Source organism: Rhinolophus hipposideros (genome assembly GCF_964194185.1).
Source record: "Rhinolophus hipposideros genome assembly, chromosome: 21".
Taxonomy (NCBI): domain Eukaryota; kingdom Metazoa; phylum Chordata; class Mammalia; order Chiroptera; family Rhinolophidae; genus Rhinolophus; species Rhinolophus hipposideros.
Window position 1 is genome coordinate 9850986 of NC_138067.1, and position 27661 is coordinate 9878646.

Consider the following 27661-nt stretch of genomic DNA (forward strand, 5'->3'; position numbering starts at 1 on the left):
AATGGATGGCGTGCCAAACCACAAGGCTGAATCAACACACTCCCTTCCAAACATGTGGCTGGTTGGCAACATGCCATATTGATTTCTCTAATAGACTGCACTTCAACTTGACATCATTTTGCCCATGGTATGGTTGGTCAAACTGAAATGACCAGATTGAATCATTTTGGTGCCATTTCAGGACTTGGAAAGGGAGGAGCAAACATAACAAAGAACTTATCGAAACCTCTAGGCAGTGCTGCCACCACCATCAATCAAGCAGATCCCAGCCAGGTCTGTAACCCTGTCCTAGCTGCCATGGGCTTCCTGGCCACATGCCTTTGCAGCAGCTGTTCCCCTGCCTGGGATGTTCTCCTCTCCCATCTGCCTGTCAAAGCCCTAGTCATCCTACCTCATTAACACCTCCTGTCTAATGCCTTCCCTGACTTCTCCAACAGGAGCACACATACCTCCCGCCAAGACAGTTAGGTGTTCCCTCCTCCCTGCTCTTATTACACACGATACAATTCCTTACCTCGTTTGCCTAGAAACATAAACGCTCAGCTATTCAACTCCACCTCTCCTAGTATTTTGCGACCTTGGGTAAAGGTTCTTAACCTCTCGAATTCTTGGTCTCCTCATCTGATAATAGTAACTTGTACTTCATAGACTTGTTAGGAGGAATAAACAAGATCATGCAGGGACAGCACTTAACATAATGCCTGAGACACAGCAGGTGCCCAATGAAGAGTAGCTATTATGTTGAATGAACAGTGAAAGACAAGGGTCAAAGACTATAGAAGATACCAAATATGGAAGGGGTGAGAGGTAAGGCGACCAAAGGAGCATCACTGACTTATGCTTAGGTGACCTTTTGCCCTGGCTATATGACAAGTGGCATTTCAGAGTACATGGTCAGAGGGAGATTTAAGGTGTGCGAGTGCTGGCTGGCTGACCTCTTATGCTTCACGGCTCCTGCCAACAGCTTTGCCTGGGAGAACTTATTCTTGGTTTCTATGGGTTTCACAGTCACTTTCTTCTCCACTTCTTTCTTGTTTTCCGGAGAAATTCCAACCTTGTTGAGATTACTGTGAGTTACAGGTTAAGGGTCAAACCAAGCAAAGAGATATGGCAGAACAATGGTAGCACAAGAGAAGAAACACTATCATCCAGTAGCACGTCAGCTCTGCCACGGAATATTTAGTCCACTTATAAAAAAAAGTGCTCCCCTCTTTATTCTGCCAGTTGAACCCAGCTGATTTAGACAGAAATGAAGGTGACCATAGAGGAAGATGGCAAATCAAGCACAAGATAATACAGGCAAGCAAATTTTCCCCCTCTGATTCTCAATGACAATCTGAGCACAGCCAGAAAACCTATTACCAGAGATATGGTCGATATCATGCTTGCTGGGGAGAACAAAGAGCCTAAGGAATATAAATGCAACAGAAAAAAAAAATGGATTCCCTGAAAATAGAAAACGTTTGCTCTTTTCCCCATTACGGGTAAAATCAACTTTTGCAGAATGTCGTGACTATTTAATGGCATTCAATCTTAGACATGACAGAAACTAACTCCTACTCAGCTGGTACAAGGCAACAGCAAAATCACTTATGGCTCATTAAAAACCTGAGTCCCTCCCGTCTCAAACCTACTGGATGCTGAAGTCCAGAGGCCCGGGAACCTGTTCTAAACTCTCAAGGTGATTTTAATGAGAAACCTCTGTGCATATGCAACACAAGAACCAAAAAGTTGTTTTTAAAAGCATAACAGGTTCACTTGTAACAGCACCTTTTTTCATGCTTGATGTTAATCTCTGGCTTTCAAGGCATGTCACTTTCCTTCCATTTTCTCCATCAGCCTCCTCCCCACCTTCCCTTTCATTCTCTTACAACCTGTTATGCAGTAGGGAAATATTCCAACAGGGTGCAATACCTTATTTAAGACACAGTAATGCCCTACTGGAACAATAGTGACATCTAGTGCCCAAGAAATCTAAGAAGCATGTATAAACAACCCAAAGAGCTGGGGGTGGGGCATCTGGGCTCAAATTCTTGTCTTTAAACAATGGAGAAAACTGGGTACCAGAAATAAGGCAACTCTAATTCTGGTCACTCTTCTGATCACTAACTTTATTCTTATGGACACCAGTTACCTTAAATATTTGCAATATTCTATGCAAATTATGCTTAATGTCCAGTACTATTCTGAGTTTCATCAATTTAATGTTTTTAAGGTCATCGTGGAAACGAGCATATTGTGATTTCTATCTGCAACTCCATCATGAAAGGATAGAAACTTTCAAAGAAAATTCTTAGTATTACATATTGAAAAATAAAAAATGAAAATAATTAACACAACAAAAGCACACCTGTATTTGTAATACCAACAAAAACCAACACTTAACTTTTTATTATTTTAAAGTGAAAAAAAGCGTCCTACCTTTTCTTTGGGAGGGCAGGAAAGATGGGGTGAAGGTGGTAATATTATTTCTGATCCATATCCAAAGCATAAGCAACTTCCCCCCAAAGTCCCTTTCCCCTAAAATGCTTTAAATAAATACATGTCAAAAACTCAAGGAATTCAGTAAATGAGGCATATTTAAAACATCACCGTCTTTAATACACATAATATTGCTAACTACTGGTTACTCCTGAAGGAAATAATAGTTCTGGTGTTTATCTGGCACAAACCACAGCTTATTTGTATTCACAAGCATCACATTATAAAATGCATCACATTACAACAAATCATGCAAAGCCAAGAACCAGATCCATAAACAAATGTCTAATCCTTCAATTCCTATCTCAACATGTCTCTGGCTACATGTGTGGTTGCGGTTAGTGATTATACATCAGTGCACTGGAAGGCTTGCTTTTCTCCAGTTCTTCTAAACCAGGGCTGTCCAACCTTTTCTCAGCGCTTTTTACCAAGGGCCATATGCAGTAAAAGACACACACAGTCGGGCCCCTCACGCGAGGTGAAGTACGTATTGCCTCACCTGGTTTATTTAAGTAAACTAAATATATTTTTGGAATTTGCTGCGGGCCAATTAAAAATGGATTGCGGGCCGCAGTTGGCTGGTGGGCCGCAGTTTGGACACACCTGTTCTAAACAGTCAGAACTTTCCAAGTTTCCAATGAAAGCCAATACTCCTGGGGCCTCTTCAGTGTTGTCCTGTAATGTTAACAGCACAGAAAAAGTTTCTTTTGCCTCACTGCTGCCCTGTTCATTCTTTCCTTTGAATTAAAAACCGAAGGGCCTTTCTTACTCATACCACATCAACACTACTCTCCAGAACGCTGCTTTGGGAAGACACTCTCTCTCTTATTTGCTAGCCTGCCAAATTAAGCACATAAAACAAGACACAATTCAAGTGATAAGTGTAATTAGTGTATTTCCTGAGAGGAGAGAGCCTGGTGCCTGAAACAATGCAATACATATATCTGCCCACCTCGGCAAACATCAATGCGTAATGTTATTCTGGGGTCAGCAGGGAAGGGAGTGGGAGAGGGGAGCTTCAGAAGAATCGGTCTCAGTCCTATAGCTGGGATTGAGGTGTGACTTTCCATCAACTCTTACCTTAGTATTACGCGAGAATGCCTCTACAAGAACTGGAATTGGAAGCCAGGTCTTTTGCTACCAGTTTGGAGTAGGTTTTGTGGCACCATGCTGCCACCTTATCTCAATCAGTGTCAATCACTTTGATTTAAACCAAATCCCAGGGAATCTATGCACACTTTCTCCCATATAACTCTTTCGTGGAACCTACTGCACACTCCCTGCAAAAACAAAACAAAACAAATACCACATACTCGTACGTTCAGTGTCTTAACAATCTTAGAGGTAAAGCCTATTCAATCACACTAGTAAGGTTATTCAACATATAAGCTTGAAATATTCAAATAAGATTTCTCATAGGAGAAAAAAAACTAGGGTGGCCCTATTAACCTCTCCTATGAGTCACTCATTAATTCATTCACATATACTCTGAGAACCCAGGCACTGGGGAAATCAGTGGTGACCAAGCCCTTGTTCTGGTGGAGCTTACTTTACATTCCAACAGTAAAGAGGCAAACAAACCAGCATGAAGCAAATGAGTTAAGATTTTTCAGGTAGTGACAAGTACTATTTAAAAATGACATTACAGACAGTGATAGGAGTGGATACAATTTTAGGTGGGCTGCATAGGGAAAGTCTCTATGAGGAAGAAAGAAGTGAGCTGAGATGAGAGGGTCACAAAATGCCAGCCTTGTAAAATCTGAGGACAGAGCATTCCAGGCCAAGGAAACAGCAAATACAAAGGCCTTGAGATGGAATTACAAAGCTCAGTGAGAGAGGAACATAAGGCCAGCAGGCTGCAGCGCAGTGAACAACAGGAAGAGTGAGTTCAAGATGCAACAGGGAGATGAGTTGGCCTAAATAATGCAGAGCCCTGTAGGGCTGGGTAAAGGATGTAGATTTCAGTCTAAATGCAATCGGGAAGCCACCAGTGTTACAAACAGGAAAGTGACCATCCCATGTATGTCTCCAAAAGTTCCCTTGGACTGTTATCTGGAGAAGGGACTGTTGGGGATGAGAGCAGAAGCAGAGACTAATTAGATGGTCAGAGCAATCCAGAGAAGAGTCCATAACTACTGCAATGGCAGTAGAGATGCAAGAACTGCACAGATTTGCAGTACATTTTGGAGGTAATTTTTGGCCCAGGCACTTGTGGGTATAGGAGTACCATTATTGAAACTGGGAAGATCAGAAAAAGAGACGGGGGTGAGGGGGCTGTAGTGTGATGAGGGTGGAGTAGTGAGGCATGGAACTAAGAATTTTGATTTAGCCAGGTTACATTTGGGATGCCTATTGGGACATTCAAGTGGATGTCAAGAAGGCAATACTGAGCCAAAGCAATGCCATCTTTGTCGCTTTCTCTACCCCTCTATGGGGACAGATCAGGCTGTTCCTGCAGGGAAGGTTACTAAGGACACAGGAAGAGTTGCTAAACATTTTCTTTTAAAACTCAGAAGTCAGTTTCTCCCCTAGATGAGGTTTACTGCATCGCCCATCTGTTTCAGAGTCTAATCCCACAAGGCAAGAATACCCTGGTACTGACGACCGGGATTCAGGCCTTTAGTTAATCCGGAAGGATCTGCACTTTTGATTGCAACAAACACGTGCATGCAACATTAACTCCATAAATCACTGCCAGTTATCCCGAGTCATAAAAATAAAAATATCAATGTTGAAAGGGAACTTAGAGATCACCAAGTAGAAGACCTTCATTCTATTTATGAAGAAACTAAAATCCATAGATGTTGATGGGAAAAATGACACCTTACAGATTTCTCTCAAAGTACAAAGGATATTCTGTATTCCTTCAGTTCTTTCAGTTCTTCTTCTCTTCGTTGCTTTTCTATTAATTCCTGCTGCCGAGAAACCTCATCAAGGAAGTTGGTCTCATCTTCATCTAAGCCTCTTACCATGTTTTCTGAGGAAATAATTAAACAAGGAACACTTATCAGGCTAAAGGGAAAATATAGTCAAATAAGATTTTTCCTTTTCCTTTTTTTAATAAACAGCAGATTCTTCAGGGGATTATAAGAAAGAATTTGTAAACACCATGGCTTCTGAATAGATAACGTGGCATAAAATCAAGGCATTCCTCCCATGACTAGATATTAGCATAGAATTAAAATGGGTATCTTGAGCTCTAAACAAAAATGTTCCATGTGGTCTAGAAGGCAGCAGTTTGTCTCTTTTCCACCAAATGACCATTTAGAGACTAAGATAACCAAGACAATTCCATGGCTAGTTAGAAAAAGTATTGCATGAGGCAAACGTGCATCAAAAAGACCCTGCGGAGTCCCTTGGACTGTGTTTTCTGAGGCTTACTGAATTTGAACTGCTCCTCGTACTCCTGCTGTTTCCTGTCTTTCTGTTCCTGTAGCCTTTCATATAGAGACCGAGGGTCATAAACCTCCTCTGGACATTCTGAAAGGAAGAGGAAGGGAGCGAAAGGGGGGGAGAGATAGGGAGGGGGGAAAAAGATACATACTTTAGAACTCTTTCATATTATTTTAGAATCACAAAGGATTTTAAAGATCAAGTCAAGTCTCTGCATGATCTCAGGGCAAGGAGAACACAAAAATAGTATAAAGTCCACAGCTTCCCTTTGGACTACCGAGAGGGGCCAGCAGTTCTCAAAGCTAACTAACTATCTATGTCAGTAGGGCCCATGGCCTGAGACAGTCACTGGACGCGAGGCCAGCCCAAAGCCTCCACAGCAGTGGCACTCTCAGTTGCTCGGATCCTGGACCCACCTGTATAGAGGGGACAGACTAGCAGGGTCTCCTGGAAGGCAGTGTGGGAGAGGATACGAGTATCCTGATTCGGCTCCCAGCTCAGAGGCGTAACACAGGTTCCTTCACCCCTCTGAGGCTCAGTTCCTCTACTAAAGTCAGGACATTAACACCTACTATGCAGGGCTGGTGTGAGGGTTAAGATTGTTATGCTGAATGCCAAACTATAAGCCCATATACCTTCTGGATCTTCAGGTTTTCGAACCTTCTCCCATTCTTCTTGTCTCCTTTTGCGCCGTTCATCTAGTTCTGCCTCTGACACAAACCTCTTTTTGATAATAAGGTTACCATCATCCCCTCCATCCATAATGGAACAATCAGTCTACAGAAAACAAAACATTTCAAGTGAGAACTGCAATCAAAAATCTAAAGAGAAACAAGATTTAGCTCTGTCTCACCCAGCGTGGACTACCTGGATATTCCCTTTGACCTGAACTAAAGAAATCCTCAAGCAGTTTAATGTATAGGTCAGTGATGAAAGCACATGGTTACATTTTTCCTAATGTATCAAGCAGTTTTGTTAGTAATATGTTATCTACAAAGCCGGCAAGAGGACCTAGAATAATTCTCATTACTTGCTGTTCCATGGTAAACCTTACATTGCATACATTTCTGTCCCTCCAATCTAGACAAATTGGCCTCCTGGGCACCTTTCTTTTGCCCAGTTCTTATCCTCTTTTATTTCTGTAACATCTGACATTGTTCCTTCTTGAAATTCTTGTTTCAGAGACAATACACTAATTCACTTGTTCATGTTTCCAAGTAGATTTGGAATGGAGAAACTCTGGTACTTAGGGAGCCTTAGAGACCAAGTCTGGTCTGTACAACAGCGAAGTCATCCGCCTAGAGGCACACAAACCATGAATGGAAAAAGGGAGACTAGAAAAACCCAGATCTCCCAACTTCAGGTTCAATGTACTCTGCACTATACTCAACTGATTCCTCCTTCACCTCTTTCCTGACCTTCCTCCCTATAAACTCTGTATCTGTGCTACTTAACATTCTACCTTCCATCCTTCTCTTTTCTCATTCTCACAATGACCTCACTTCGTGTGTATCTTGATGCAGAAGACTCCCAATTCCCAATCTAGATACTTCCACCTGAATCTCTCCTCAGAAAGAAGGAAAGATAGAGAAATGTACACTCCTTTTAAATTAAATTTTTCTACTTTTCTTTGCTGGTGTCTTTCCTTTTGGAGAATTGTGGAATTACCTCTCAGAAATGTTATGTTATCCACAGAATTACATCCTAACAAGGAACCACAAATTCTGCACTACTGGTACATCAATTCAATGTCCATTTCAAGATGACCCCTAATAACAAAAATAGTAAGTCTCTACTGCTAGCACAAAAATAAAGTAGCAACCAGTTACTGAGCTCCTGCCATGTACTGAATACTTTTTATGTATTATTATCTCATTTATACTCATTATTTCTTACAGATGAAGAAATAGAGGCCCAGAGAAGTTAGGTCACTTGTCTCAGCTGATGAAGGTGGTAAATGGCAGACATGAGAATCAAGCCTAGCCCGACATCAAAATTTCATACTCTTACCCACTTCCCCATACCCCTCCCCAGAAACCAGGGATCATGGTTGAAAGGGACATGTCAATATCAGCTTTCTTCCTACATCAAATTCCAGTGCTAAGAATTTCATGCAACATTTTTCTTTAAAAGACATAAATGGAAGCTGAGGAAATAAATCCAAACATTCAGAACAAGAGAATCTGAGCCTAAACCCTACAGTTGCTGAAGTTTAGTTCAATTTAACAACAATACAAAAATTTTGAAATTACCTAGAAAGAAAACCAAATCAACTGACAGAAGGTGTTGCTCCCACCTAAAGTCCACCACCTGGACACTTAAGATTTAGCGTAACAATGTCTCCTGTCAGAAGCCTATTACAGAAACAGAACTGTTCAGTCTCTGCGACCATGCCAAGCATTCCTCAAGTTCTGCAGAATGACCGCTTATGAAACAGGAGCCAACATTTTCTTAAACATTTTCTTAAAGTCCCTGGCAGAGAAAATGTCAACTATGTAGGACTCTAATTAATGGGTCCTCAGTTTCCCCTTCTTATCCTCTACTAGCTCTAGCTCTCATTTTTTGCCTTATCTTGGCGGCAGTCTGGTTTCTTTCCTCCCACGCTTATTTCCTGGTAAATAACTCAGAGTGGGTCGGGTCCTTATAGCCCACCTAATATGATTCCCCATCTGGTATCTGGAGATTTTCACCCAACTCATATTTTAAAACTTGAAGATGGATCACTACACTCCCTCCCAGTCAGCGGACTCCCTCCTTGACTGGTAGGACAGCTCTTCCTTAAATTGAACTGAAATCTGTCTCCCTATAAATTCCACACAAAGGTTCAACCCACAGAAACTACACCAAAAGAGCCAAATCCCTTTTTCAGCGTGACAATCCTTCAGCTGCTTGAAGACAACTCCCATGTTCCACTAATTTGTCTCTTTTCTGGGCCAAACATCCTGAGTTCCTTTAATCTTATAAAATGGAGAAAAATAATAGTGTTTCAAAGCAGTGAAGTAATCAGATTATGTATGATTTAAACCTGGGAAATAAATACTAGGATATGGGAATGCCACTGGCATTCCATTAAATGCATCTCACTCTCATACATTTTAAAAAAAAAATGAAAACAATACATATTAATACTGAAAAAATTGTTTCAATCGGCCAAAATAAAACCTAGAATCTTACATGCCTTCTTCTAAGTAAGAATTCAGAGACTCTTAAGATTTATTCTTATAGCTTAAAATTAAGAAAGAAAAACCATTTGTTTTAATTTTCATGGTCTGTTGAGTTTTTGGAAAGAGAAGAACCTACCTTCATTTAACTTGAACAAAGATCCCTGAAACTCAGGGACAAAGCCTCTAGGATACATGTAAACAAGGATTTGAATTTGAAATAGAAACTGTAAAGAAATAAGGATCTTCCCAACATTGATCAATCACTTTTGGGAAAAGACAAATTTATGGGATCCTAAGAAATTCTTAACTCTCTTTTTCCTCAATCTTTTTCTCTAAGTGCTAGAATTCATCTACCCAAAGAGTTGAGTCGGCTGGTACCCATCTCCCTTTCACACACAGGGACAAAACCAAGAATCACTGATGGTTAAGGAAAATGAAAGCAAAGCGGAACATTAAAAAAAAGGAAATTTAAAGACAATGGCTTTAGAATTTGACAGAAACTCTACTTGTCAGCTCTCTATGGGCTGGTTTCCGAAAAACATAATCAGAACTCATAAACACTTGTACGTCTGCTCTTTAAAGCTAGTATTATAATCCTGACATTCTTTTCATTCTGAAATAAAGCTAGATGGCCACATCTAATCATAGTGAACGTCTACGGACAAGGCTAAAACAGGTTGCTTTATCCGTCTTTCTTCAACCTGCATTATTTCTGTAGGTCCTCATTCCCTGGCACTTCAACTGGTGCTCCTTCCTGGCCTTCCGTTGCCTTTAGTGGCCCTCTGGCTAATTAATTTGGTCATGTTTCTGTGTTAGGAGAGGTCAATGATAGGGACAAAATGTTCACGAATAAGTGGCCATACTCCTGAACATTCTGGATAATATTCAGAATATTCTTTCTCCAGAAATACGCAGGTCTTTTCAGGAGTCAAAACTTCACTATCAATTAATACTGCTAAGTAAGCTTAACTTCACTCTTCCTACAACCTAACCTAATTCAACCAATACAAGCACCTTCTGCCGCAGTCTCCCTACTAAGAGCAGTCTCCCTACTAAGAGCGAGTACAGATGATGATAAAGAGTACGGAAGACTGAAATGAAGAGACCCCAGTTCGAAACCCCTTACTAGTTGTATGACCCTGGGCAAGTGACTTAACTCCTGAGCCTTGGTTTCCTCATCCACAGAATGCACATACCACTGGGGATTAAAACAGCACTACACAACATAAATATGTCGTGAGGATAAACAAGATAATTCATGCAAAGCACTTCACACAGTGTTAGCACAAGCTTCAAAGTGCTTTGAAAGGATTGCCATTACTACAAAGCTCTATGCTAAGCTCTGGTCAGGTTGTAGGAATGAGAGAAATACTATCTGCCCTCAAGGAGTAGGGAAGATATACATCAGTGACATAAACAATCATGACATTTGAAGTGGGAAAGGGATCATCACATCAAACTAAAATTAGGAGACACTTACATGTATATATAATTTGGTGATTCTGTATTTTCCCTTTAATGTGGTTCTTTATTTTACTGTTATACCTTATTAGTAGTTAGTTTAATTTAAATAAACTCAACATTGTGTTGAATGCTTAATTCTTGTGTCTAGCACTGTGCCAAATTCTATGGGGTGTATAAAGGAAATAAACTTTAAGAGTTAGTACTCTTTGAACTGATTAATACCAGCTAGTAGTGTACGAGTATACAATGAGTTAACAAAGTGAGCAGTAGAGGTAAGAGGCAGTAACGAAGGGCATGAATACGGATCAAGCCAGTTTCCCAGACTGAAAACATGGACATGTACCCAGACTCCTTTTTCCACACTCCCTACATTCCACCAGTCACCAAGTTCTGTTTTTCTATCTCCTAATGACCTCTTTTCAATCCACCCTCTCCTTCCTTCTCTGTTTTTGTGTTTTTTGTTTGTTTGTTTGTTTTTAGAGTCCTTTCCTTTCTATTTCTAATCTCTTCTTCTCAGGGCCTCATCTCCCATAAACTACTGCAGCAGCACCCCATTGTCTCCCTGTTTCTACTCTTGCCTCTACTACAACCATTTATAACTCAACTTATCCACTCGGTTGTCATTTTGTTACTGTTCCAATAGCTCTTTGTAATCCACAGTGCTTATTAGCACAGTGTTTGGCATATATTAGATACATAATATCTATTGAATAAACCAACCATGAAGAGGATTTGAAGACTTTAAGCATGGAGGAATGATTCCACATAAATATTCCTAGGTATTGTCTGATGTAAGTTATAGAGAATGGTAGGTATTAAACAACTATTTGCTGAGGCTTCTATGTCCCTCAGCGAATTCTATTCAAACACTAATTCGATTTGTGCAGTAGGAAACACAGGACCAAAAATTAAACCACTTTACTATATTATATAATTGATGTCTTCTTCAAGAATAATTCTTGCTGCCTTCCTTTAATTTCAACTGACTAAAAACTGCTCTCTTACAGTGAGTAATGAATAGTTCCCACACAAAACATTTTTCTTTGAGGAGTCCAATATTCATCAGCTGTTTATTCTGCATTAGGGAGGTGATGAGTACTTGCACTTCATTTACCTCCTTTTGGAAACAGAAAAACCAGAAGTTAAAGTGTTTAATTCTTACTGCTTAGCTAAATTTTTAAGTCTCTTATTTTTCCCCTTTGTTCGCTAGAATAATTAAAAAACAAAACACAAACAAAAGCGCAGGGCCCTGGGGATCTAATTATAAAGATTCATGTAGGAATGAAGAGAAAGTACATTGGGAATACTTATTTTGTCCTTATTGTGCTTAATTTTAGAAAGAATAAATGCTGTCAACTTTCCTGTACTCACATAGCTCTTTTCTACAAAATGACCCAAGTTTAATTATCAAAAAACAAAACATTATTATTATTTTTAAAAGGATTAAAGTTGTTCAAACAGGGAATTCATAGAAAACCAAAAACATACCAAACTCACTTTGCCCAAACTTAAAAGTTTCAAACTGATACAAATAAAGAACATAGTTTCACATTTGCTTGACAGCCAAAAAAACAAAGTTCTTACATTTCAAGCCAAAATAACTGGTAAACACTGCACTACTGTGTCTGTACTGGAGACTGTGGTGTTTAATTTCCAGGTTGGTAGGACAAAATGGGCTGTGTCTCATATAGAGTGCCATACAAATTTTAAAGATACAAAACTTACATTGCTGCCCCCCAAACAATTGCTATCACTGAATTTAAAAATTATTCCACTTAGCTAGTGCCATGATACAGATTAATTAGATGTGATTTCCTACGGAATTGAATTTTGTGATGGCACACTACTTAAGTGTTTACAGCACTGGCCACCATACCCTCCCAATTCTAACATTAGATAGACTGCTAAGTGTAAAAATACACCAGGGAGAATCAGATCTCTGTGTTCGAGTATTCTAAGGCTTCTCTTTGGGTAGCAAAAACAATAGGCCAATACATTTTCCTTGTGTTCGTATAATTAAGCACTGCTCTTCCTACATTTTTACTCTCATGTTCAAGTCACGTGGGATTTCAAAATGCAGGACAGCAACTAAGGAATTTTCCATCTGACAAACTTAACTATATTCTAAACAGATCGCTTTCTGGCAAGAAGGCTCTTCTACCAATCTACAGTTATTTAGATCAAGCCAATTTTCCCTATATTACAAAACTTCAGAGAATGACAACTACTAACAGAGAACACTCTATTAGTATTTATTACTAGACAAAATAATCCTCAGTGTTCAAACAATGAGGCTGGTTTAACATATCCCAGTACCAAAGATTCTAAAAATGAGGGTACAGCATAACAATTTAATTCATATTTAAAATGTTTATTATGAAGAGCAATTTGCAGTAACATTCTGGTTGTCTAGGCATCTAAAAAAATGCATGCAAGAAAAAGTTGTTTTTAAAAAAAGCCTACATATACATTTATCTTCCCATAAGATGAGAACAGTCTCATCATATGTGCATTTACCTTGAATTCACATATACGCACTGGAAGAAAAAAGAGAAAACTAAAATATTGGTTCCCTTAGTTTATCCTCAGTTCCCCAGCTCATGTGTGCCTCTCAGAGTAGAAATATTTCCCTCACTATGTATGATTCTAATATTAGTTGTATTGGTTACACATTGTGACTCCTAAATGCAAACCAATTACTTCATCTGGGCTCACAGGAAGAAAAACAGCATCTGTTCCAAAGCTGGAAGAAAACCTGGCCATGCTGGAATTTTGCTGCGCTGGTGGTATACCTACATCCAACATGGCACTTCCCTAAAAGATTTTCGAGGATAGCTTTCACTATTTTGCCATCTGGACTGGCTTTGGAACCTAATCCACACTAAATCATACCCCCACCCCCCCAGGTTTTATATGACTCCTCTTAAGTTCAAATTTAAAAATAAAATAAAGTCTTTGCATTACGCAAACCACATTTAAGGCCAACTAATTCATTCAGTTGTATTTTTGAAGTAAATCTTTAAGGGGACCCTATTACGTGCAATGCACAATGCCAGGTACTAACCCGGCACTCTACTTTTTAGCAAGTGAGAAACTTGCGTTCAGTAAAAGGTAAGACTGGCACGTGAGCAATTTAAGAAAACGCAGAATGAGGTTAAATTCTGTAAGAATTTAGAAGCTATGCGCTAAGGAGTTCAGAAAAGGAAGACTAGAAAAAAGCATCAGGGAAGCTTAATTTTGATAGTGGCTGTGAAAAGTGGTGGAAGTTTTAGGTATACGAAGAAAAATAATCTTTAACTCAAGATTGCCTTAAATCACAAATTTCACATTCCAAAAGCAAAATGAAAGGGTGCGTTCACTGCCAGAAATAGTGGGCTAGGTCATTGAGACCAATCCTCTACCACTATGATAAAAAGAACTGGAAGAAAACTTTTAAATAATCCTTAGACAAACAGAAAAGCTAACAAGATAGTAAAGAATGTGGCCAAAACCCAAGAAAAGGTGAAAATGAGAAATTAAGCCCAATATTCAAACTTGTTTGCACCTGGAGGGTGTCTCTGATCTTGAAAGCAGTTGTTTTGGTGCCCCTGTAAAGCAACAGAAACAAAAGTCATGGCTGGGAGCCCACATAGGATGTGATGTCTGATAACCACTTTCTTCTTCTTCTAAATCTGGTTCCCCAAAGAGCTATACCCTCAAGGTAAGGTGAACTGGGAAGAAAAACACCAGGAACAATGCGCATCAGACACAGACCCAAAGAGAATTCAGATAGTGATTTACAACATATAGATTATTAAACAACTCTGCTTATCGTGTTTAAAGAAATAAAAACCAAGTCTCAAAATTAATAAGAAGTTGTAAAACAATGGTATAGCCCTGTTGAAAAAGAACCAAACAGAACTTCAGGAACTGAAAAATGCAACAACTGCATTTAAGGTTTCAATGGATGAGTTTAATAACACGTTAGAAATAACTGAAGCGAGAATTAATGAAGAAGAAATTATCCGTCATGTAGTATGGAAAAATAAAAAGAGAGTGAGAGAAAGAGAAGAGAGTAAAAAGGTCTATGTTAAATCAGTAAAAAGCAAAGATAAACAACGGGGCAGAGGCAATATACGGATATAAAAGGGCTGAGAATTTTACAGAACGCATGAAAGACACTAATCCAAAAATTCAAGAAGTTTAATAAACACCAAACAAATCTGACAAAAACAAACCCATAGTTGGATACATCATCGTGAAAACGCAGAAAGGCAAAGATGGAACACTCTTTAAAACCTCCTACAGTAAAGAGTGAGACAGATCACGTTCGAGAAGGAAGACAAAGCATGTCCACAAGTTGATCCATGGGGAGCACCCTGAAATCGCTTAATTTAGCTGCCACGGAAGCATGATTACACGATGGCTGAGCCGTGCACTTAAATTACTTCATTTCACAGACACGTGGTTTTCCATTTCGGAAGCAGAAACTTGACTCGAACCAAACATCAAGATTCTTAGAAGGTGAAAGGAAAGCCCGGTATCTAGGTGGACGCCCTGGGGGGAAGTCTTCCATGCTGAGAACCACTAAGACGCCCCCCACTGGCCCCACTCGTGTAGAGAGACTGGAGCAAGGTAACTGGGCAGCCTCCGCTCTCAGACCCCCGCAGACTAACAGCTCCCCTCCAGCTCTACTTGAAAGACCATAAAAACTGCGTTCACCTCCACTCCTGGTGCATCAACGAGGAGTCTCCACACCGATTTCTTTCCAGGCTTTCGGAAGCGATGCCCCCCAAGCCCCGGTACGGGGTCCCTGGTAACACCCCAACGCAGCTAACCACTTCGGCATCAACAAACGTCCCGCACAGCGCGCAGCCAGGAGCTCGCTGGGAGTCTGAGCCCCAGGCCCACCCCCGGCTCCTGGGCCTCCCAGACCCGCTCCGGCAGACTCCGGGGAAGGTCCCCCAACCCGCACTTCAACAGGGCCGCGGACGGTCTCCTTCCTGCTAGGCGAAGACCACCGCTACGAACGAACCCGCCTCCTCCTTTCCCCCGCGCGGACTGACAGTCCCAGGGCCACCAACTCTCTCCAACAAGATGCCTCAACTCTCGGTCTTAGTTTCCCAGGCGGTCTGCAAGACGAGCACGCTCCGGCACACGGGCACAGGGACACGATAAACGCTTCCCATCTTACACTCACGGCCATGCTGTGAGTCAGCCACTTCCAACCAGGCCCCCCCCATGTCCTGAGCAGCCTGGAGCCGCTCCAAGACCGCTAGAACAGGGCCCGCTCCTCCCCTGCAGGCCCGGTGACCCCACCCAGCAAAGAAGGTGGAGGGGAGCGCTCGAGAAGCCCCAAGTCCCACTTCCGCTTGTCGGGATCCTCCCCGCACGACCTGCAGGCCATCCCGCGGGCTCCCTCAGCCCCGTCCGCCTGAGCCCCCCAGTCCTCCGGCTCCAGCGCCTCAGAACACTGGGCGGGTGCGCAGACGGAGCACAGGCCTGGCCCCGAAACTTCACAGCAGACGCTGCAGCCCCCACGATCCCCTTGCTCAGAGCAAAAGCTGGCGCCCAGGTCTCGCCGCCAAGCCAGGGCCCAGGCCGCACTCACCTACCGGCGCACAGGAGGCGAGACGCCCTCTTCTTGGTGGAGCCCACCCGAAACCGCCACCGCAAAGGCCGCTCGCTCTTTAGGAAAAAAGAAAGAAAAGAGAGGGAAAAAGAAGAAGAAAGAAAATAGCCTTTGCTTTTGTATTCCTTTTGACCCTTCAGGGCTTCCTGTTCCTCACCGCCACAACAAAGTTCCGCCCCGCTTCCGGCAGCGTAACCCAATCCTCACCTCTTTTCCTCCCCAGGAGTCCGATGGAAATCCGGTGCCCAGAAAGCTGGTGGGAGACACTTGATTGGGCCATTCACACCTCAGGAAGGGGATTGGCCAGCTCGCGCCTGTGGGGCGGGCCGGGTCCTGCGATCACATGACACAGTCTCGGAAAGTTGATTGGCTGTCAGGGAGAGGGCTTGCCACCGAGGAAGGGGCGTTTCCTAGGGGACTGAGGGGCCGGGGCTGTACGAAGCGGGGGTGGGCCCGGCGCGTAATGGCAGCGCCGTGGCCTCGCGTCCATCTTTACCACTCTCTCGGACCTGTCACAAAGGAGTCGCGCCGCCGCCGCAACCCGCTCTCTCGAGTGGTCCCTGGACCTGGAGAAAGTCAGTGCCGCAGCCCGGCCGCGCTGCCCCGGGAAGCCCCTGGGGACGCGGAGCGGGGGGAAGTCCGAGGGCTGGGGACGTCGGTGAGGGAGGGGAGCAGTCGCCCGAGTCCGCGGCGGGGAGACCGGACTGGGGCGGAGGGAGGTTCCTGGTACGGGCCCGGGAGGGGTGGCGTTGGGCAGAGCCTGGGAGCCAGCCCGGAGGGTCTCCACCGGGGCCCGCGCTGAAGGCGCCTGAAGAGGTTCCTGGAAGAGGGTGTTCCCCCTTCAGAGGCTTCTTGGCCGGAGGCGGTTCTTGGGGGTCGCTCTTCGGAGGGGGCCGCGGCTAAAGGGGCCCGGGGGCGAGGCAGGCAGCTCCTGGGAGGCTCCTGAGGTTTGGGAGCGCCCTCGGGGTGCCCAGGGAGGAGGGGGTCGATGGGAGGACGCCGTCGGAGGGTTTCCTGTCGCGGAGGTGGGCGTTTGGGGAGCACGGAGGGGACGCAGGCCTCCCCGGGGAGCGCCGGAGCGCCTCGGGGTCGAGAGCGGCCTCCGAGAGAGGGCCTGGGAGTTGGGGGCCGGAGTTAGCGGGTTCCCTCGCTCCGGAGGCCGTTGTGAAAATGGGTGAAGGCCTCGGGGAGACGGGCTTGGCGGGCTGGGCCGGGCACGGGGGAGCCGCGTCCCGAGGGGGCGGGGGCGGGGGTAGCGAGGCCGTGGTCTCCGGAGGCCGGCCGGGCGCCCCTCCCGCCCCTCCCGGCGCGGCTGCGGGTCGGGCCTCTGTCCCCGCGCCCGCCTCGGCGTCTCCGTCGTTGGGGGGGGGGGGCAGCAAGGCAGCAGCGGCCCGCGGCGGCCCCGCCGCGCTGTGTTTTCGGGATGGGGTTGCCCCCCCCCCGGAGTGGACTTCGCACTTTAAGGGTGGGAAGTGTGCGTTGTTGACCGGGTGGGGTCTGGCCGTGGTCCAAGCTCCTCTCCTACCCCCTACTGGTCTGTAGACCGGCGACCCAACCCCCTCAGGCCTCGCCTTGTGTGACAGTCACTTACACGCCCCCGCCGTGTGACAGTAAAGCGCGTTCGGGTGACTGTGGAGGAATACAGGTGAAGGCACTTTCTCAACTGTACACGTGGTGGACTAGCATCAGTACAGCAGGGCCGACCGCCTGTGGAGCGCTCGGAGCCGCATTGTCCCGAAAGCTTCGCGGGTCACAGCTTTTTATGTCACGTTATTATGTAATGCACACCTGTGGTTTCCACCAGCCCTTACCTAGATGGGGCTGGGGGGGTGTCCACGTTTTGCTCTCACTTTTAACTTACTTTGCACTGATGACGGCCCCGGCAGGAGGTAGCAACGTAATTTTCTCCAGGGAGTTTTTCCCTGATAGCTGAAATTTTTCTCCAAGTAATGTGATCGCGATAATGTAAACTACCTCGTCTTTTCATATGTATATTAGACACGTGTGTATGTACATATAGACACAGAGATAGTGAAGATCCTGCTTCCCCCCTCACTTGTGGCTTTATACTCGAGACCCCCTTTCCTCCCCCAGGAATGTCACGCCCTCCGGGAGCGGTCCCAGTCTACGGATTGGGAGGCCCACTAGCAACTGATTTTAAATTTCTCTTCAGCAAAGTTTCTCTGTTTTTCACCATGTACAGAGTGTGCATTTCCTGAGATGACATCTTGCTTTGTGGCTCCCTCTGTGAGGTGCTAAGATACTTATGTTCGGTTGTGACATTTTCCTGATGTTTCGTCCGTGGCTTTTGTTAGAGCTGGTTTTCCAAATATTAGGCAACTTGTGATTTTTGAAGTTTTTGTTTTTTGTTCTGTTTTTTTTTTTTTTAACAAAAAACTGACTTGTATTTCCCGTTTTTCTAATCTTATATTCCATGGACCTCTTTTTAAAAAAAAAAGCTGTGCTGATTTTGTGAGCTTTCTGATTTCCCAGGATACGTGTTGTCCTGACCTGCTGCTTACGGTCTTCCTGTGACCTGCTTTTTGCTGTTTTCACAAACCCTTCATTATTTTTATACTCCATGATTATTTTTAAGTTATTGATTATAGGAGGTATTCCAGCATACTCTACATGGACTTTTTCTGCTTTGTCAGCAAAATAACTTTTCCCTTAGTAAATTGGCCAAGAATCAAGGGGAAATAAAAACTTAGCATGTTGTATAATTGTCTGTTACTCTATAGTGAATAGGGGAAAAAAACAACTCTGAAGTTTATTTTGAGAGAATAACAAAAAATTGTTGTGTGTTCCTGAAGTGCATTTACAACAGTCTGTTTCAACTCATGAGTCAGTCTATCAAGAACTGCCTAAACTTTCCCTGATAATGAAGTAATTTGTTATAAAGAAGTGAAACGTCACGCTGCATGCTTTAAAATACAACTCTCTTTGATACTCTAATAGCTATATCGTTTGAGAAATTATTAGGAATTCCTGAGGATGGTAATTACTATTACACCATTTTAAATTGAAGATTTTCTGTGTTGTGGTGGGACATTGGTAAAGTCTGGTGTGATAGTCACAGGGTTGCACCACAGATGGGAACCACAGTGGAACCAGTAATCTATTTCAAGAGTGATTTGGGAATAGTAAACTATCAATTTAGCTTCTCTTCAAATATTTGACATTTTCAAGGCATTTCCCATTGAATTTGGATAGTTTTGTTCCTGGTATTCAAATTAGAAAATTGAAAAACAGAATAGTCAGGAAGTAATGACTATCAAAACTTGGGCCACAGCCCTTAGGAGGAGACTTTGACAGCTTTTCGGAGTGCAAAAGAATGAGCATTTTCCTTTGGCTTATCTATTCAATAAGTCTGCTTTTGAAATAAATAGTTGTGTTTTTTTTAACCAACCTATATGATTAGAAAAAATATACATTTGTTATATTTTACTCTCAGTGTCCATTCCAAAAGGGAATGCTTGCTGGTTAAATATATAAAAGTATGTTTAACTGTAGACAACTATGTAATATATACAAGGCTAAATGAAATAAAGGCTCTTAGAAGATATTCCCCTTTCTCCCTTTCTGAGCTTTTGAAAACTAAGAACGCATTTGAAATAGCAAAGAATTGATGCACACCTTAAGAAGTGAACCCTGCTCGTAGTTTTCTTACTGCATGAAATTATAGTTTGCAGGCATAATGTCAGGGGTCTTATACCCATCAAATAGAAGTTTGAAGTACCTTACTTGGTAAGTTTATTTTCACCTTATAGTTTAACGTTTCAGTGTTAGCTTTTTCTTACGCCTTCTACCTTCTAAAGAATTGTGTTTCGTCTCCTGTGCTCCCTTAATACACTGATTCTCAAAGTGTGACTGACTCCTATCCTGCCCCACCTTGTGGGAAGTACAGCAATTTTTTCTGTTCTTATTGCTTCATAGTTAGTTGTTCATACTTACATATGCCTAAAGGCTACTTATTCATAACCTACCAAGTGAATTATTAAGGATTACTAAAACACGGTATTCATAAACCAAAACTAGCATAACGTTAGAGTTTACTGTTGTCTTTAATACCTCTGTCTCCCAGGAAGTCTGCCCTGGGAAACTTGGCGGCAAGGTAAAGCTTCTTACGTGGACGCTGCAGTATTCAGGAAGGGTGCTTCTTTGGGATGCATCATCAGTATCGTGTCAAGTTGATCTTGATTTTCCATTATGCGTCCTCTTGTGTTTTGGCTTGTTTTGTTTTTCATTAGAATTTCTATTAGCTTCTTTATCAATTTAATTTATGGGCTCCTGGTTAATCTTTCACTATGGTTGGGGATATTTGTACCAACAATGTTTTGGCTTATAATTTAAGACCTGACTGAGTTGCAATGCAAGTAAGTCCCCCGTACCCCTTTTGCTAATGCTGATAATATATAGTCACCTAAAAACTTGCTCGTACAGAAGTACTGGAATGTTACTAAGTTCCTTTTCCACTGGAAAAATATGGTGGAGTAAGAGGTCTCCTCCTGGTGGAGCCGATACACGTTATCCACAGGCTTCTCTGGTGCGTACTGTATTATGCATAGGGCACTCAGCGTTTGTCTATTGCTGTCCTTCATCCCTTTGCCAAGAGCATGAGGGACCTTTTTTCATCTTTGCTCAGTGCCTCGCATGTAAGCATTGAATTCATATTTATTGAATGATATTGTCTCAGTTTTTCAAAGTGATAAATATTTTGGAAACATTTTCTGTTTTTGTTTTAGAATAAATTCACTTAAAATAGTTACTGAGTACCTGTTAGATTCTAGGTATCCAATTGAGTGTTTTCAGACCATTTTAAGTAGATCTTATTAAGGAAAGTGGTGCTAGTCATGCTGTTTATACATTTTGCTTGCTTTTCTTAATAGGAACAAGTTTTCTGTAACAGAAAAATCCTTATCCTTTAGATTTATGAAATCACGGGTTTAAATAACACATCTATATGATTTCATGTTATTTAATCTCCTGGGGGGGGTGGATCCCAAATGGTATTGAGTATTACGTGTTTTTTTCCTTATGTCGTATTACAGCCATCATTAGTGCTTACCTCAGTTTTCCCTTAGTATTTCCTTTTTGGGTCCAAGGCAAATTTTTTGATCTTTGAGACCAGGCAGGGATTATTTACTTCTCCGTGTTTTAAATTATTATTTGCTTCTGAAAATTCCTTACTCTATCACAGCCCTAGATTTTATTTTTAAATACATTTTTCGAATGCTGCAAGGATTTGTCTTTTTTGTACTGTTTCATGTCAGTACTCGAGTCTTGTTTTGCCAGAAGTCTCACCAGACCAGAGACACCACTGCTACAGGGTTAAAAAGCTCTCAGCATTTTAGAGGAAGCTTTTTCCAGATATTCTTTTCCTAACAGTTTAACAAGAAAAATTACCGGTTTTCCGCCTCAAAGATGTACTTTTTTAAACCAACCTCCATGCATAAGAGAAGAATTATTCAGTGCTTTTCTCAGACAACTTGAAGTTTACAATCCAAGGGATAATAGTACCCTGTGTGACTTAAACCTCAAGTGGCCATTGTCACCACAGATCATTTGGGATTTCTGGGTGACATGTAAAAATATCAGAGCGACCTTTCCTTTTGGGGGAAAAGTGAAGTTCCATCCAAATACCAGATGCTTTAGAATCTAGAGACAAAAACACTCCTGTTAAAACGTCTTTAGGTGGTTTCTGTTTCAAATGGCTAGTGTACTCTTGATATATAATACACATTTCTTATCTGTTGCACTACCAAATAATCAATCTTGTCTTCCAAGTTTTCCACCATTTAAACACAATCTTCAGTTAAAAAAAAAATTCTGGTCTTTGGGGTATCCTGCAGGATATTTTAAAAGCAAATATATTTCTAGGTAAAGCTCCCTGTCTTGATAGGGTCTGAGTTACACAGGTGTATGCATTTGACAAAACTTAGCATATGTGTGCTTAACACTTGTACATTTCATTATATGTAAATTTAATCTCTAAAAATGTATTGAAGTTCAGTTAGTGATATGTAGGCTGAATTATTTAGGGGGAAGTATACTGATGCCTGCAATTTACTTTGAAATGCATCAAAAACTTAGGTGGGTCAGCGACGGGCAGAGATGGATAGATGTGTGATAGAGCAGGTATAGTAAAATGTTAATAGCAGAATCCAGGTGGTGGGGTATGTGGGTTTTTGCTGTGTAATTCAATTTTGCCGTGTACTTGAAATTTTTTATAATAAAATGAGGGGCGGTAAGTATGACGCAAGGAGGTTTCATGTATAATACTTTTAGGAAAAAATCCACAACATATTCCAATGAGAGAAAATCATTCAATATCCAGTCTATTAGATATTGTACTATTCATGCTGTATGATTTAGCCTTTGAGGGGTGGGGAGTAGATTGGAAAAAATGCTGCATCCTATAAACTATTTAGGAATGATGAGATGAAGATGACAGCAGTAGTAATTTCATGCCCAAAGTTTAGTTTTTCTTCCTGTGCTCATTCATTTAACCAACTTCTCTTTTCTTGGCAGCTGAATCCTGCAATCTTTATATTCAGAGAAAAGAAAGTGTTCCTAATGTCACTGAACTGTATTATGATTGAACGCAAGCAAATATTTGAAGAGATGAATCATTGATTCCTGGACCATTTGTTAGAGAGGATTAGACCAGTTGGCCAGATGTCTCTTGTGGTGAGCTGTTTATGATGGTAGAGGTCTGTGTTTTGAATACCAGACCTCACTGCTTTCACATTAAACTTACTGAGAGCCCAAATTTGATTTTTTTTTCCTCTCAGAGCGCCCTTAAAAAGTATATAAAATGTAAAAATCTAATAATCATTAATGATATCAAAATGGAAGGAATGGTCTTTTTTAAAAAGGAGTCAAAATTAATAATACCACTCTTCATAGAAATAGATTTGCAAAGGAAATGTTGTGCTCTTGCAGCAAAATGGCGATGCACAGTATGATGATTTATAAAGCGTTACCATGGAGGTGGTGAGAAGATTTTGTGCTAAGCAGTGGCATCCAGTGGTGTCATAATCATTCATTCAGTTGATAATTGCACGGCAGTTGTCACAGCCACAGATGTCATAGTTGTGTATATTTAAATGTTGTGACTAGCTTTTCTTTGGTCTCAAAATTGACCATCTAATATTAAGTAGTCTTCAAAGTTAAGGTGAAGTGTATAGGTATTACAGATTTATGTCATCTTTAGTCTTATTCATTTCCTCTTCCATTCAGTCTGTCAACTCTTGGATTGACAGACGTGGATAAGCAGGATACCATCTCGGTTCACTGTGATGCTTCATAGGGTGGATATGGTGGGACATACGGGGAGCGGTTTTATTCATTGTGTTGCTGTGCATACAGTTCCTGTGCACCGTACATAATCCTAATGGATGTAGTTGTATTTTAATGGTTATTTTGGCTGACTTCTCCAAAAAACCATGTTCAGAGATAGTCTCAATTCATTTTTCTGGAAAGGGCAATTAATTTGTTTGCAGAAGAGTCACCCTTTAGTGTTTCAGTTTGTCTGTTCTGTGAGTAGTAGGTCCTGCCTACACTGCCAGGTTCTTTGTTAGGGTCTATAGCACAGGGTTTCCAGACCTCCCCACCATCAGAATCACCTAGGGAGCTTTTAAGAAAATACTTGCTTGGACCACATCCTAGAAATTCTGGTTCTGGCTATTTGGAGTAGAACCAGGAATTTGCATTTTAAGAAGTACCTAAGCGATTCTAATGCCCGTCACCTTTGAGATGATTGAGCTACAATCCCTTCCAAGGTTCTTTGTCTAACAGGATGGATAAGTAAAAATTATTTCAGTATAGGGTAGATGAGTTCTATAAAAGATAAGTTGTTCAGCTGTGTTAGTTCTCTTAAGTCAGGTCTTACTCCAGAGTCCCCAGCTCCCAGATTATTTAGTTACCTCTCATGAGCTTCATGCTCAGGCTCATTTTATAATATCTGGCATTTGGGGATCCAGTTTAAATGTTAGGCACTGTGCCACATGTTTTACAAGTACTATTTCATTTAATCCTCATAGTAGTACTGTGAGGTGTAAGAACTATTACTATCTCCATGTTTTAAAATGTGTCTATAGTCAGGGCGATTAGAACGCGTAGCTGTAAATACTGCAGGGCTGGGACCAGCGCCCAGTCTGACGGCAAAGCCCGTGTCCTGTACTGTGGGTGGCCTATGGCAGCCTGTACAAGATCTGTAGGCTGAGTGTTACTGTCTTAAAACAATGATCTTTGGAAAGTGGGCCATACAATGCTTTTTGGAACGAGATAAAGCAAAACTAAAGTGTAATTGTTTACCTTGGTTACCCTGTCTTTTGCCTAATGTAGTCACAGTTTGTTCTCCAAGTGACAACCATTTCCAGATGAGAAGCTATACATTTTTTAGTGCTGAATAAATCTGAAAGATCATACACTTTGTTAATTTAGGTGCCCTGCCTTTGGCTGTAATCCTCAAAAGTACTCTGTATGCTTATTTCAGAAATTTAAAAAATGTAACAGCTCTGATTTTTTCCTTGTATATTTCTTAGTCTTTCCTTTGAAATGCCTCACAGCTTCTCCCACCTAATTAACCTCTTCTTTATTTACATCATTTTACAGCTAGTCTTTAAAAAAGAAAATCTTTGGTTTTAAAATATTTGAAAACTTTTTATTCTTTTATTTAATTTCCTCCTCTAATAAAAGTTGACATCAATTTCTGGGTCATTTAAGGAAAATGACTTGGGAGAAATTGACCTGTGCTATACCTGAGTTCAATTTGGAAATAAGGAAAAAAAAATCTAACAATTCTTCTCATCTCCAAATTTAGTCAGATTCTTAAAAATATCTGTGGGTACTGGATATCTTCCATTTACTTTGAAACTGTACTAAATGGAAATCTGCATAGATGAATTATTCTACCTTCAATTTATATAAACCTTAGCAAAACTTTGGGGGGTAGAATAAAGTTTAAGAATTTGAGATCCAACAAATTTCTTTTTAACCCATTGTTTCCCTTACAAGCATTCCCAACACTGTTTCTTGTTAATTTTTCTAAATAGCTTTACATAAAACTAGCTGTATAGGATTCTTCACTGCTCTTTAAGGCTTGTTTTCTGGGACTTAATTTCACCTTGACATTCTCAAATCCTTGCTAATTATTTTTAGTACCTGATTGGTCTCTCTTCTTCAGGTATGTCTCCTCCAATTTAATGTGCCTGGTTGGATCAAATCTACTATTTGCATATCATGCCCATCCCAACTTCCATATCAATTGTGGAAAGGCTCGGAGCTTTAGAGAAGCTGGAGGAATTCCCTTCTGCTCTGGTCACATTGATGCCTCATAGCAGTTGGGCTGAGAGAGCACGTCCCCACGAGATGAAGATTTCCCAAATAAGAGTTCCTTTGTACTAAACCCTGGACCACTCCCTTCTATCCCCAAATAATTATTTGGTTTAGCCGCAGATGTTTACAGCAAAGGGGCTGGGAAACACTGATAATCCAGAGTATGGATTTCTTATACAGCCTTGAATAGGATGAGAGAATTACGTATACTGGTTTAGAAACGTGTTAAGGGGAAAAAAAGCAAATCACAGGACATATTTAGGGCATCAGTCTAGTTTAAAAAACACAAGGAATGGGCTATGAAGAAAGCCTTTCAGAAAAGAGCAGAAAAGAAGCTTTTCCTTTTCTGTGGACATATGCAACATTTAGCTCTTAAAATGAACGTGTATTTTTTATTTTTAAAAATTAGCAGATAAAAATTTTAAATATAAGACTTCAGGATTTTAAGAAAGTGCGCTAGTGGCAAACCTGCCTGAAAACCTTGATGAGAGGATTATTTACCTCGTCTCATCTGAACTATCCCAACAGTGCCTTCTCTGTGCACTTTCTGTGAGAAGTTCCAGAGCTTTGCTCCGTAAATGTTGCTTTTGGCCTTTCTCAGAAACCAGCATAATTTATAAGATCGATAGAAATTTATACCAGGGACCCTTTAAAAGAGTTATTTCTGATTGTTTCCTTTCCTTTTAAGCATTAGAATCTCTTGATTATCTGCCCTCTGAAGGGAATTGTACACCCTGGTCTCTGCAGTAATGAGAATGGTATTACGTCATCTCTTTGCTGGTTTAGAATGTATTCTCTTTTAAAAAGCTATTTCCAGCTGAGTCCTTGCATCATGCTCCTACCTATACTTTAATCACATCCTTTTAAGTACAACCTCCAAATTTTGAAGGCAACCTGACTGTTAGGGGAAACCAAGAACATTTGTGTTTTAGTTGCCTCAACCATTGCTGTCTTGGTGTCTGGAGGGAGATATCTGTTGCCTCTCCTCTCTCCTCTCACCCTATCCCCGCCACTCCTCTGTCTCTCCCCCTCTCTATGTAGATTAGATTAGATTAGATATATGTAAAAACTTTTTATCCATCTCTCTCTTTTTCTTCAGTTTCCCCCCAATGAGCAGTAGTTAAACGAGGCACATGTTTAAAAGAATTTGCTGTACATCTGTCCACAATTATGGAAGTAATTTTTCTCTTCTAATCCCACCGAATGATACATTTTATTTATGTCTATTCCTAAACCACTTCTCAATAAAGGAGGACTGAATTGTAAACAGCCATATGTTGGGTGGAGACTATACGCTAGTCTCTATTCCTTATATGTCCATTTGCATCCTTATGGGTCCTAATTTCCAGGTCTCAGCATGATTTTTTCCTTTTTGCCACCTGCCCCATGACAGTCTCCTTCCAAATCTTCACTTCTTTCTAGAGCTAACCAGATTTTCTCAGCTTAATGAAGAGCTGGTGCTATCATTAGGTTTTTTTTACAATAAATATACTGTGTGGGCTGAGAATGTCACTCCACGGATTTTTGGAGGGCAGAGACTGTGCCTTTTTCTCTCAGTGCCAGGGTGGTTCCTGACACAAGGTGCTTAGTCAGTATTGTCAGACAAAGATAGTTGGTGTAGCCTTATTCTTAACTGTGTAACAAACATGTTGCACAACAAACTGGTCATTGTGAAAATGTAACCTTGTGATATATATTTGCCTTTCCCAAAACAGAGTCTTGCTTACATAACAGAAAAACTTGGTTAAGTATTTGTATGATTTCTGTAAATTCTCAGGAGAGCCTCCAATGGGAAATTTCTGCAGTTTGGATAATTTAAGTGGAACGTTCTATCCTTTTTATTCTTCTTGATCTCAAATGGGTACTATCACATTTGTATCATAACTTTTTTTTAACAACAAACATCTGTAGTTAGATATTTTATTTGAAACATTAAATTTTCTCACACATGTAAATTAAGAAAGGAGGCAGTTCATTTTTTTTATCCACAAAAGGAACCCTTGAAACAACTGCACACATTCTTCTAATGTACTTCTGTAGAGATAGAACCACACATACTTTTTTAAAGAAATCAATGGCAACTCCTGTGAATTACAAGGATATGGCTTATCAGTCAACTTTATAAAATGATATAAAGGAATTATTGATTGTTAATTCTATTATGCAGAGATATTTCTTTGTCAGAAACCTTTAAAAAAATAACCTG

General features: G+C 41.4%; 2 protein-coding genes across 7 annotated transcripts in view; one reads left to right on the plus strand and one right to left on the minus strand.

Annotated features, from left to right (window-relative positions):
- Positions 1 to 16301, minus strand: part of PSME3IP1 (proteasome activator subunit 3 interacting protein 1) — a 28669-nt gene extending 12368 nt beyond the window's left edge. Inside the window, exons 1-6 of one of the 5 annotated variants that reach the window (XM_081032298.1) lie at positions 16097 to 16288; positions 14047 to 14089; positions 6510 to 6651; positions 5863 to 5961; positions 5336 to 5458; positions 936 to 1068 (exon numbers count right to left, since the gene is read on the minus strand). In XM_081032298.1, coding sequence (XP_080888424.1) covers positions 936 to 1068; positions 5336 to 5458; positions 5863 to 5961; positions 6510 to 6636 — 482 coding nt within the window. In that variant the 5' untranslated portion in view covers positions 6637 to 6651; positions 14047 to 14089; positions 16097 to 16288. Of the gene's footprint in view, positions 1 to 935; positions 1069 to 5335; positions 5459 to 5862; positions 5962 to 6509; positions 6652 to 14046; positions 14090 to 15203 lie in introns of all 5 variants that reach the window. The other 4 variants (XM_081032295.1, XM_081032296.1, XM_081032297.1 and 1 more) reach the window with 4 other exon arrangements.
- A 206-nt stretch (positions 16302 to 16507) lies between these two features.
- Positions 16508 to 27661, plus strand: part of RSPRY1 (ring finger and SPRY domain containing 1) — a 40712-nt gene continuing 29558 nt past the window's right edge. Inside the window, exons 1-2 of one of the 2 annotated variants that reach the window (XM_081030808.1) lie at positions 16508 to 16688; positions 22645 to 22803. The gene's annotated coding sequence lies outside the window, so the exon portion shown is untranslated. The remainder of the gene's footprint in view (positions 16689 to 22644; positions 22804 to 27661) is intronic. The other variant, XM_081030809.1, reaches the window with a different exon arrangement.